The sequence below is a fragment of the Antechinus flavipes genome, chromosome 3 (assembly GCF_016432865.1).
Source record: "Antechinus flavipes isolate AdamAnt ecotype Samford, QLD, Australia chromosome 3, AdamAnt_v2, whole genome shotgun sequence".
Lineage (NCBI taxonomy): Eukaryota > Metazoa > Chordata > Mammalia > Dasyuromorphia > Dasyuridae > Antechinus > Antechinus flavipes.
Genome location: NC_067400.1, coordinates 456,475,958 through 456,489,303, shown reverse-complemented (window position 1 = coordinate 456,489,303; position 13,346 = coordinate 456,475,958). Strand labels below are relative to the sequence as shown.

General features: G+C 37.0%; 1 protein-coding gene across 1 annotated transcript in view; it reads right to left on the bottom strand.

Annotated features, from left to right (window-relative positions):
• Nucleotides 1-13,346, bottom strand: part of FLT1 (fms related receptor tyrosine kinase 1) — a 174,844-nt gene that overhangs the window by 21,254 nt on the left and 140,244 nt on the right. Inside the window, exons 19-25 of the mRNA XM_051986524.1 lie at nucleotides 12,881-12,994; nucleotides 11,121-11,209; nucleotides 6,885-7,041; nucleotides 6,365-6,462; nucleotides 4,334-4,456; nucleotides 2,681-2,792; nucleotides 180-279 (exon numbers count right to left, since the gene is read on the bottom strand). Coding sequence (XP_051842484.1) covers nucleotides 180-279; nucleotides 2,681-2,792; nucleotides 4,334-4,456; nucleotides 6,365-6,462; nucleotides 6,885-7,041; nucleotides 11,121-11,209; nucleotides 12,881-12,994 — 793 coding nt within the window. The remainder of the gene's footprint in view (nucleotides 1-179; nucleotides 280-2,680; nucleotides 2,793-4,333; nucleotides 4,457-6,364; nucleotides 6,463-6,884; nucleotides 7,042-11,120; nucleotides 11,210-12,880; nucleotides 12,995-13,346) is intronic.

Sequence of the window (13,346 nt, the reverse complement as noted above, 5' to 3'; positions counted from 1 at the left end):
CATTTTAGCTATCTGAGCAGTCATAATTCCTGATTTAACTGGGAGTAGAGGGCAGAGATAATACTTAGGGTCCACAATTAAGTCTTGATGCTAAAAACAAAATACTTCCCCTATCTTTACGAGATTGCATGAATTTGAAAATTTCAATTCAGATATAAAAATGACCATTCAAATCTCACATTTCAGAAGTAGCATATTCTGGAGCTCTCATTCTTGTGCCTTCCTTCAAACGACTGCAGAAATCTTCATCAATTTGCACTCCTGGGTATGGAGAAGCACCTAAAGATAGAATATAACGATAGAGGAGTCATGTCATGGGACTTGAGAAGGTCCTTTCCTTCCTTCCTTCCTTCCTTCCTTCCTTCCTTCCTTCCTTCCTTCCTTCCTTCCTTCCTTCCTTCCTTCCTTCCTTCCTTCCTTCCTTCCTTCTTCCTTCCTTTTCTTCCTTCCTTCCTTCCTTCTTCCTTCCTTCCTTCCTTCCTTCCTTCCTTCTTCCTTCCTTCCTTCCTTCCTTCCTTCCTTCTTCCTTCCTTCCTTCCTTCCTTCCTTCCTTCCTTCCTTTCTCTCCCCCTTCCTTCTTTTCTTCCTCCTCCCTCCCTTCCTTCCTTCCTATCTCTGTCCCTTTCTTTCTCCCCCTTCTCTGTCTCTCTCTCTGTCTGTCTCTGTTTCTGTCTTTCTGTTTCTGTCTCTGTCTCTCTCTCTCCACTTCTCCCTTCCCCCTTCCTCCTCCCTCCCCCCCCCCCCCCCCCCCATGATGTTATTTACAAAATTCATGTGTCTTGAGAAGGAGGAATTGTTTGCAGTCAGAATTCAGTATTCCTCAATAAATGAAGTCATTGTCTCAAAATAAATATTTGTCAGTGAAACACATAATTGTTTCACTTGCTTCTTAATGGATGGGCACTGGGGCAAAATGTGCTGGATTTTGAATCCATTCAATTTAACTAGCCAGCCATCTAGCATTAATTAAATGCCTGTTATGTGTCAGGCATTATGCTAAGTAAGAGCTGAGTTCAAATCTTTTTGTTCAGTCACTTCTGATTCTTTATGATCTCTTTTGGAGTTTTCTTGATGAAAATACTAAAGTGATTTGCCATCTCCTTTTTCAGTTCATTTTACAGGTAAGGAAACTGAGGACAACAGGGTTAAGTAGGTCTCACAGCTAATAGGTGTTTGAGGCCAGATTTGAATTAAAATTCTACTCACTGTACCACCTAGCTGTCCAGAAAATCCTCACTCTGCTACTTACTAGTTATGTAACTTGGGAAAGTGATTTAACTTCTTTTTCTCCTCTTTGGTTTCTTTCTATATAAAAGGAGAAAGATAGACTAGATGACCTCTGAGGACCCTTCCCAACTATAGATTGCTGGTTAAATTCTATAATTAGGGTTTCATTATTTTCTGATTTACCATACAACTCTTTTGAAATGCAAATGGAGTATGGTGTGTGTGTGTGTGTGTGTGTGTATTGGAGGGAAGAGGCACAACTAGGAGAGAAGCATCCTGAAAACACAGGTGTCTTCAAAGGGGGCAGAAAGGGAGTCAAGGAAGAGGTATCATTTTGCCCAAGGCCAGCCCTTCTTGCTATGTTGTGTTGGATGGAGTGCATTGTCAAGGTCTGTCTTCTCAGCATCCATGGCTGCGGGCTACCCCCACAATACTGGCAGGTCTTTTGGCAATGGCTTCCATTGGACTCCTCAGCTGCAGCTCGTCCCCTGTCTGCCTTAACATTTATTTGTCTGGCTTTTCCACTGATTAGTGTAAGTAGGAAGCAGCTGGGAGTAGTACATTGCTGGCACTAGGGCCATTAGAGCTGGCTAGCAGCTTTCAAAGAATGGAAGGAATAGGTGCCTGTCATCGAAAGCAGGGGAATGATTTTCACATGTTAACAGGAAATAAGAGATGTTACTGGGAGACTTTTATTTGCTGTGAAAAGCAAACTCTTGGCAAAGCCCAAAAGAATCTTGAACTGAATCTTGAGCTGGCTATTGAACACTGACATGTGTCTGTATTTCAACTCATATATGTGTGTGCAGATATACATAATATCTGTGTATATACATAAATACAATTGTGAAAACATTTACCAGACGCTCAATTTCTTTATCAGACTGCCCTTAGCCCAGAAGGTCTATAGGCAATAAAAGAAACAAAATCAATATTTTGTATTACCCAGCCTAAATTAAAAAAAAAAAAATTATAGATGAGGAAATGGAAGCCCTGGAAGGTAAAGGAATTTGTCCAAGATCGAACAGCTTGAGGAAAACATCAGAAACAAGACTGAAAACCACATCCTTTGACTCCACATCCATGCCCTTTCTACTCAACCATATCCTCTGACTCTACAGCCATGTTCTATGTACTCAACTGTGACTCTTGCCTCTAGACAGGCCTGTGGTAGGGTGAAGGATAATCTCAGGAGCACCTCCTCCTCTCAATAATACCTTCCTCTTCACCCTCCACAGTATTGCTTTGGATCAGCCAAGCTTTCCATGCATTTATTTATTACCAGTGCTTCTAGTGGATTACATAGATTCAGGCTCACAATAAGTGACCGTAAGATGTTAAACAGTATCAATTTGTAAATACTTGGCAGTTACTTTGTAGGTCTACATGTAAACAGAGGAAAGGAGGGTACAGACGTGTGATATCTGTTAATTCCTTATCATTTCAAACTTACCTAAAGAGAATATTTCCCATAGCAGCACCCCATAAGACCACACATCACTTTTAGTGCTATAAATTTTGTCAAAGATGGATTCAGGAGCCATCCACTTAAGAGGAAGCCGGGTCTACAAAAAGGAAAAAAAAATATTTAGCAGAAACATATTGAAACAAGGTATATTTAAAGAGTAATTATTTGTTCATCTTAATCATAATTATTGAACTACTTATCATTTTAGGGACTAGTTAAGATGCCCTATAAATACTATATCACTTAGAAGATATATAGTATCTTAAAATAGATACATGGCTGGATATCCATTAACATGGTTTAAATACAATGTTATCTGAGGGCATTAGAATGAGTTACAGAATCCTTAGAGGCTCAGTTTAACAATGAGAAATTTCTGTCTTACAAAAACTTTGTATACTTTGTGTCTAGAAGAGAATGATTTGAATTTGGGCAGAGGGAACTCAGAAATTAGGGATTTTCAGGAGTTACTCTTGAAATTTTCAATCAATTCAATACAACAAGTATTTATTAAATTCCTTTAATGGATGGGAGTGTTATGCAGAGGAAAGGGAAGGGAACTAAAATGTAGGTCTGGAAATAGGGAAAGATATAAGAAAAAGGATAAATAAGAGCAGAATAGAGAAGAAGAGATATTGGAAGGAGTGAAAAGATTGAGAGGGAAATTTTCAAAAGAAGATTGAGATGAATTTGAAAAGTAGCCAAACTATCAGATCACTGTATGGGTTTTCATTTTCTTTGAAGGATTCAAAAAGGAATGGACATTGCCAAAAGAAAGGTAGGATGGGATAGTGGAACAATAGGAAGACTGAGGGAAAGACAGGACAATAAAAGAAAGAAAAGAGAATATTTCTGTTAGAAGGGTTTTTTTTTTTTTCAATTCTTTTTCATTGGGGGCAGGGAAAATGGGAGGAGAGGTTTTATTAATTGAACAGTTTTACTCATACACACACACACACACACACACACACACACACACACACACTGAAAGCCAGAAAAGAAATAAACATATAGAGATAGTGTTCATTAATTTATTTATATATAGATAGAGGGAGTTTAGAAAACAGTGTAAGAAAAGGTGATTTGCCTAGGTGGAATAGATAAGCCATCTTATGGAAGAACAAGGGAAACGCTGGAAAGGGCAGAGAAATGGGAGGTAACCATTTTTATCCCTGATGTAAAAAGAATTATACCTTCCCCCACCCTTTCCTGAAACTTAAAAACCTGCTGAATGAATCATTTGAGTTTGAGGGAATGAGACCAGTGTGTTCTCTGGAGCTGAGGTAAACAGAACTCCCATGGGGTAGAGTATAAAAGGATTAGAGGTATAATCTTTACAGCAACTGACAAAATTTTGGGAGAACTTGGCAAAACATTGGGGATAAGAATGACTAGCAATCTGTCCTAGAGATAGATATCAATTTGGGAGATATCTGTGAGGCAGTCAGCCTTTTTGAACCCCAAGTTAAAGAATACTAAAATTTCCCAAGTATACAGCACATTTCATCTTTGCAGAAAGCATATAACAATTTCAGAAACCTCAGCTTAAAGGGGGTTAAATATTTGTGAAAGGGCTGGTTAATGCTTGAAAATTATCACTGTAAGCGAATGAGTCAAATAAACATGATACTGACTTACATCTCCTTTTCTCACATAATCAGGATTCTTGTAAATATCTCTAGCGAGTCCAAAGTCACAAATCTTCACTACATTGTTTTCAGATAAAAGGATGTTTCGGGCTGCCAGATCACGGTGAATGCACTATAATAAAAGTTGCACAATCAAAATGTATTTCCCACAAATTTCCTGAGAGTTCTTAGTGTCATTTAAAAAAATAATTGAAGTCTCCATTTCACATGTTGTGAAGGAAATCACTATAAGTGTACACTGAGTTACTATAAACACAAAGATCTCTACAAATAGAGGTCTCCAAAGGCCAAAAAGTCAAACTCTGTCCTGAGGTTGGCCAGGGTCTTTGCTTTGTTCAGGATGATCTTATTTAATGTCTTACTCAAAGCTTTTTATCAGATTTAGTCAGATTCTTATCTAATTATATGATTGTTGTTATTGTTTGTCTTTCATTCTCAAAGAGGATCATGACACTAGAAAGGTGAAGCTATGACTTGGAAGTGAATTAGATTTAAGTGAGGGAGGGGTGTGCAAAGTCATCATGGAAGATACCTATAGGATCTCAAAGAAATATGGAAGGTCAATGCCAGGCTGGTGATATCTGCTAAGAAAGTGGTCAAAGGATTATTATTGGAGCTATGTGGAGAATAATAGCTAGCCTTTATATAATGTGTTAAGATTTACAAAGTATACATATTTACAGATATATGAACATAAGCATACATATTTATAAATATATAGCTATTTATGCAGCATATGTATAAATTACTTCCATATATAAATAATATGTGTACATATATGTATGTATGTGTATATAACTTGATTCTCACAAGTCTATCTGTGAAGTAATTCCTATTATTATCCTTATTTTACAAATAAGGAAATGGAGGTATAAATTATTTCCATATATAAATAATATGTATATAAATGTATGTATGTCTATATAATTTGGTTCTCACAACCCTATCTGTGAGATAATTGCTATTATTATCCCTATTTTACAAATAAGGAAATGGAGGTTTACAGAGATTAAGATACTTGCCTAGGATTTGTGATTAGTTGTGGTTTAAACATTTTTTGGTCATATCTGAATTTTCATGACCCCATTTGGAGTTTTCTCGGCAAAGATACTGGAGTGTTTTACCATTTCCTTCTTCAGCTCATTTTACAGGGAAGCAAACTGAGGCAAACAGGGTTAAGTGACTTGCCCAGGATCTCACTGCTAGTGGGTGTCTGAGGTTGAATTTAAACGCCGGTCTTCCTGGCTCCAGATTCAGTATTCATTATGCACTGTGTCATTTAAGACTCAGGAGAATGACCATCTTTCCCTGGTACTAAAGTCCTAAAGGCCTTTTCTTTGACACATTATTGTGAATTACTTTCAGTTTTCCCAAATTTCAAGCTCTAACTAAACAAGAGTGAGTTCAGTGTTTTTGCAGTGTTTCATATTTTCTCAATAAGCCAGTACAAAGAATCTATATGAAAATTATCACACTTATGAATAAATATAAGTAGTACACAGAGAAATACTTTTATTTTCCACTTAATGTCTTTCTCTAGGACTCTTCCATAACATACAGGTGAAGACTATGCCAGTAGGGGGCACTCTCTGGCAGCTCCTGTACAAAGCTGGACTGTCTCCTTGCCTGGTGGTGATCAGGACTTATCTACCTGTCATTCAACAACCAGCCTGACTCTATTTAGACAGATTCATCAGATCGGTCACAAAGTGACAAATTTTTCAGCCATAACCATTCACAAAGACATTAAAAAAAAGTGCTACTAGATGCATTAGTAAGGAGAATTGCAATGCTGATAAAACCATGAGTCCTTAAAGTATGGAGGTCTATAAATATATAAATATTATTCATCTCATATAAATATCCCACAGAATTGGCAACATTTGTGTGTGCCTATCTGTGGCAAAACAAAGACAAGAATGTGCATGCATTTTGTGTGTCCCTATAGGGATGTGTGTGGGAATGGTTGTAGAGTGTCTGTATTTGGTAAAGAAGGAAAATAGCAACAAGTGAGGCTGACCTTTCTAGAAGATAAAAACTCCATGCCTCTGGCCACTTGAAAACTGTATGAAATGAGATCTTCCATGGTGATGGGTTGCTTGTAGAAATCATCAGAATCTGGAAAACATTAGCCTCGGACCTTGTTTATAATGGCCCTTGCTATTCCACCAAATCCCAGCTTATTAGAACAGTGTTAGCAAAACATAAGAGAAACCGGCCAGCTGATCTGAATTCACTTTTGAGAGCATTTGGTTTCAACATGTGGATCAGAGATATTTCCATGTCTCCTTCTAGTTTTACTCCGACACACACAGAGGGTTGATTCCCAAAGAGGCTCCAGGCTAGACAATTGCACATTTTCCCTGTCAGAATTAGTAACCTTGCAAATAATCTTTATTCAAATCTTATCTCCTCCGGACATTACCCTATGAGTCTCCCACGGATGTTTATTAGGGTGATAAATTAGGAAAAAAATTATAGATGCACAGTTGTTGTAAAAATATCACAGAGTATTGGAACAGGAAGGAATTAATACCTACCCTCCTCTTCCTCCTCAACATCACTCAGACTTTTATCTTCCTGAAATCCGGAGCTTGCAAAGCTCTCGCTGCTGGTGACACTGTCCAGTCTTTGTTTCTTGCCATGCTCAAGTTCAGATTCCTTTTCCTTCTTGGGCTCAGTCTGTAAGGCTGCATCCTTGAAAGAGACCCAGAGAAAGGGAGAGGATGAGATTGCTGAGTGTGAGCATTAGGATGGAATGAGAAATCAGACTGATAAGTAGATTCCTAGATTCCCTCAAAATCATGTCACCCCAGGAAAATGCTAACACTCTGGCAATGAGAGGCAATGGGCAAAGCTGTCTAATAAATCCCTTCAGTGCAATACATACCAATCTAATCTTGATTGCGTCTGTAGCAGGTAAGAGAAATGATGGGAAATAATGGCACTTAAGATGAAATATTCATCTTTACTGCACCTGAGTCTTTAGCTTGTAACCACCAAATGCAATGGCATATGAGTAATGGATGCTGAACCTCTTTAAAACTGTTTCCTTTTATTTTATTTTTCAATAAACAATTCAGTTCAATTAATTTTTCTCCTTTCCCTCTCCACTGAAATTTTGAAAAAAGCAAACCATGTAACAAAAAATATTAACACATTACCCACACCCAAAATGTTTGTATTATTCTGCATCCTAAGTCTATCACTTCTCTGTCAGGAGATGGGTAGTATATTTCATCATGAGTCTTCTGGAATCATTGTTGATCAGCCCATTGATGAGAATACTTAAGCCTTTTGAAGCTGTTTGTCTTTACAATGTTTCTTGTACAATTTGATCTGCTTCTATTCACTTCACAATCAGTTCATGCAAATTTTTCTAGGTTCACTTGAACACATATCTTTTGTAATTATTAATGGCACAATAGTATACTATTCTAATTATATACCAGATATTCTCCAAGGTGATGGGAACCTCCTTATTTCTTTGTCACCACAAAAAGAGCTATTATAAATATTTGTTTGTATGTATAGGTCATTTTCCTTTTTGGTTGATCTCTTTGGGACAGTAGAAATTTCACTGGACCAAATAATTTAGTCATTGAATCCTTTTTTTTTTTTTTTTAAACGGGGAAATTGAAGTCATCATGATTTTTTATGATGACTCTTAAAGCAAGAAAGGATCACAGAGATCACCATCTAAGCTGATTCATTTTATTGATAAAAATGGAGACCTAAAGTGGTGAAGCATTTTGCTTAGTTCCATAGCTATTTAATGGTACTTGCTGATAGAAGGCCCCAGGTGTTTATACCCAAGAAATACCAGTGACATTCTGCTGTCTCTTTGCAAGCAAAACTCAATTTATCTTAGCAGGATATTAATCATTGAATTGATTTTTAATGTAATAAAATGCTTTTCATACAGACTGAGAGTCTGCTACTATATTCCCTTAAGTTCTTTCATCTTTAAATCCTGTGATCTTTAGTTGTTTAATCTTCTGGTCTTTCTTTATAAAAATGAGGGAATTATATCAGGTTGTGTTTAAATCCCTTTGCAGGTCTAATATTTGATGATTTCATAATCCATTAGAAAGGATAAATGGACTATAAGTGCTCATAGAAAGTCAGAAGAAGTGATGTTTCCTTCCAATAGAAGATAAGGTCCATGAGGAAAGAGGCTGTTTTTCCTTCTTCTTTATATCTCAAGAGTTCAATATAGTATCTGGCATATAATATGTACTTAATAAATGCTTGTTGATTTGTTGGCTTTGATAATTAATCTAGTGATTGATAATATTAACACATTATTTCCATACGGCTTTGCAAATATAAGAAACAAATGGTTAGTATTATGGTCTACAGAAGCAGGAATTTAAGTGCTGAAAGTTTCAGTAATGGCCTGTTTCCATCAGCAAATCCATGACAGAGGTAAGTTCAGAATCTTTTGCCTTTTGATCTTGAACTTTGCCTGCCTTTAGATTCCAAGAAATGGAATGTTCCTTCCACCAGAGGGCACAGTGGGAACAGGGAGAGGATACAGGGAGAAGGCAGAAGTGAGAACTGTACTGGACAGGAGAATAGACTCAGCCTTGATAGAGTTGCTGTTCAACTGGAAGAATAAAAACCACTTTCCAGGACTGTATAGGAAAGGAGGAAACCAGTCCTGTGCACACATATTACAATCCTGGAGGGTCCAGACCTAAGGGCTCCCTAGTGTTCTGGGTCAGCCAGAGAGAAGAATGGAGACTTTCCTCCTTTTACATAAAGTAAAGTTTGATTTGGCTTCTGTTCAGTCAGAGAGAGATTTTTTACAGACTCCTCCCCAGGAAAGAAAGGATAAGAGAGTCAAGAAAACAACATGCAGTAGAAAAACTCCCAAGTAGTTATTTTCAAGTTTCATTTTGCTGAAATTCTGCTCTCTATGCGAGCCTCTAGCCCTCTGATGAAAATCACACAGTACGGTGTGAGATTTGGGAAACACTCCTCATATGTATATATATGTCCAAACTCCCCCGGAAGCTATAATATTATATCTAATACTAAATATTAAACATAAATTCTGGTGGCTAACAAGAATCAGGAACAGCATAAGTTATCTGTCCAAATGAGACAAGTTACTGACTGGCTAAAAATAATATTCTAGGAGTTAGGGAAATTAATTTTCATGAAGAACAAACCCATTCTAGTAGGAACTGTCTTCTTTTGTATCTCCAGTATTCAACACAGTCCCTGGATGACCACTGGTTCTTGCCGATTCATTGAGATTAGGCTTTTGATGATGCTTTCTCATTACTCTCTGTCTTAATGCCTTCATCTTTTAGCTCATGAAATACAACCACAGGCTTTCCACAAAAACACTCCGCTCCAACAAGCCACATGGGGAGGCCAGTCATTAAATATAGCTGATGAAGGAAACAGAATCTCCAAAACAAAGGACGCACGAATCCAAAAGTTCCATCCTGCCCCGTCTCTAGAGTGTTCTCTTGGCTCAGTCCTTCCTAAAGTCAGTCCAAATTTTCACGGCTGGAGAGAATATGTAGTGCTGGGTTGAGAGTGAGATATTGTTTGATCCTAAAGGTCCCAGTGGTACCACACCTCACTTGCCCACTCCCTGGACAGTGCCTTTTTATATATTCTTCTACCAAGTCCAGTAAGAAAATGGCTGCCAGATTAGAACTGCTACCCTGTCAACAACTTGAGGACCTTGGATACTGACTGAACCTGCTCATCAAAGGAGTCAGTGGGCTTGATTCATCTGGTATGTACAAACTTACAAAAATAACAAGAGGAACCAACACTGAGCTTCTGCCATTTTACATACAATGTAGATGAGTAATATTGAGGTGAACCCATCAAATCTTTCAGTTTAATTGATTCCATCAGCATGTGAGCAAATACACCAAATACATACTGTTTACCAGTTAATATTAGAGAGACAATGAGGTTTCTAATGCTGAACTAAAAAAGCACAGCATTAGTATGACAGATTGTGTTGACAATGTTTTGTTAAATTCTTTCTTCCCCAGTATCTGATTTTCCAAGACTGCTCAGTTTTCTTGAGGTCCCAGGCAAACCTACTATAATAATAGGTAAGACCTATTGAGTAAATCTGGTCTAAGAGTTAACTTATAATTCTGTCATTGACTATGGGTAAGTGACTTAGCCAATATAAACATTACTTTTTTCCATCTGAAAATGAAAGCAGTTATGCTTATCATCTTTCTCAAGAAGGGAGTGTTGTATATTATCACATTTCTAATATTAAAATGATTTACATTAAGTTGAAAGAAAAAGATTAGGATAATTCACATCTCATCTCCCAGATGTTGTGAAATTAATTGTAATATTATTTATTATTTATAAAGAACGTGACCAAATGACAACAAATTAGGGAGGGTTCAAATATGAAGAAGCTTTAAAAGTTGAGATTGAGTTTTGAATTTTCCCAGTAATGGGAAGTTTATGTGTTTCTCCTTTCGAATGTTCTCACTTTTTAGTTTAATGCTCTAGAAGTAGATCAACTAAATGATGACTTTAAAAAATATACCCACTAAATATTATATAAGAATTGCACATGTTTAATATATATTGGATTACTTGCTATCTAAGGGAGAGGGTGGGGGGAAGGAGGGAAAAATTTTGGAACACAAGTTCTTGCAAATTATGAAAATATGCAAATTATCCATGCATATGTTTTGGTAATAAAAACCTTTAATAAAAAAAGATACCCACCTTAAGTATATACTTAAACAAAATTAAGTTATTTATTTATTTACCTTATTGAGAAAGAAGAAATCTCTTTTGCTCTTGAGATAGTTGGATAAATTTCCATATTTGCAATATTCAACTATCACCATGAGAGGACCTGACACCAAAAAAAGAAAAAAAAAGGTATTTTCAACATCTTAAAGTCAAGTACTCAAATGACAGACTTGATTTTCAAGCCAAACCATCTTTAGCAATGTATTGGCAAATGCCCCAGAGGGCCTCTGAATCTAGGAGTGCTATGGACAGGATGACCTCAATTTAAGTTTAAAAAGAAAACAGATATGAGACTATTTATTTAAAAAAAAAGAAGAAGAGAAAAAAAGAAAAAAGAAACCCTAAATTTCTCATTCCAACATTTCAGTGTTCTTCAGCTGACCAATCTCACTTTGACTTTTTTGATGCAGAGTATAACTGGGCAGACTCACAAATATATTCAGTCATGCAAAGTAGAGATGTTAGCCTTTTAGTGAAAGTTATGGATCCCCTTTTTTTTGAATGTTTTTTAAAATACATTTAATAAAATACAAAGGATTATAAAGGAAACCAATTATATTAAGCTACAATATAAAAAAATTTTTTATAAAAACATCATGGACCTCAGGTTAAGAATCTCATTGTATATAGAATTAAAAATAGACCCAGACAATAGCATTTTAACCAGTAAGGGTATTTAAAGATACACTCACTCAAATGAGTAATAGAAAGCTTAGGCAAAGCTTTGCAAGCATTTCTAACAACCTTCAGCCTGTGTTTTCACTATTCACAATCTTGCCTATGATTAGTCCTGCCTGTTACTTTTTTTATTTTTTTACCAGATCAGATTTGATAAGTGGAAAAGCTATCCTTGAGGAAAGTGGCCTGATCTCATGTACCTTGAGACATGGATAATAGCAAGTCACATCCATGATTTGATCTCCCTGCTCCCACAGAGAAATATGAGAACATATCTAGAAAAGGGGAAAATAGTATATGGAGGCTTCAGTGGATGCTGAAGGGAAAAATCAGAGAATCAGCCCTACTTTTCCACAGGTTCACTGGAGTCTAGGTTGGGAGTCCCTTTTCCAAGCTAGGAAATACCTTTCTGTTATATAATGGGCCAAAGGACTAATATAGTCATGTGAATGCCTCTTTTCTAGGGATGAACATAATTCTTTCAACATAGTAATAATATGAGGGCTGGGAGAAGGTGAAATGATTGAGAACAGGATGACAGCAACCAAGGCTTCATCTTGAGTCCTCAGAAACCTCCTTGAAAATGAACTAAATCTCAGACCCCGTGTGTTTGATTCAGCAAATTGTCAAATACTAGCTTATATTTGTCTAGTGCTTCACAGCTTCTGAAAGATTTCATGATTATTATCTCATTTGAGTATTATAATAAGGTTCACAGCTGCAAGTAACTTTCCTTTTTTTTAAAGATGAGGAAACTGAAGCTCAGGGAATTTCAGTGACTTGTATAAAGTCATACAACAAATAAAAAGCAAAGTCAGAATCCAATCACAGAACATCTGACTTTAGGTCCAGTGTCTTATCCTCAATAATGTGCTACTTCCCTAAATAACAGTTCATTTTATCACGTTAACTTAATATCACTCCAGATGACTCTAGGAGAGAAACACCTGCCTCCTAATGAACAAGAAAAGGAGCACCATTCTCTTAAGGCTGCTGCAATGGTCCTCATCTGCAGAGCAATTTATCCTCCAATGAGATGAAAAAGGAGAGCTTGAAATTCCTGGTCATAAGAGTCAGCTCATTTCCCTCTATTTACCTCCATGCTTGGTGCAGGCTCCCAGCAGGTTCACCACATTCAGATGATGTCCAATGTGGGTCAGGATCTTAAGCTCAGTCATCAACGCTTTGTATTCACTGGCTGTGGCCCCCTCTATTTGGAAAAAAGCATGGGAGAGTCAAAACAATTGGACAATAAAGGCTCCTGCCTTTGGAAAAGTTCTTGCCCTCAGTTTTCAAAGCTCAAAAATTGGCTACTGCCTCACTAACTTCCCTACATTAAGCAGAATCATTAAGCCTCCTCTGTTTTCTTTTTTTTTCCTTTTTCTCCCCACACAACATCCTTTTGATTACAGTAAGGTCCAGAACAGTGGTAGGGTTAGTCATTGAACATTTCCTCTCAATGTACCCGGCTGTAGTCAGCAATGTGTTGACTCAATCCTAGGATAATGTACAATGTATCTCCTTCCAAATGCTTCTGACTGACCTAGAGAGAGGGAGCAAGA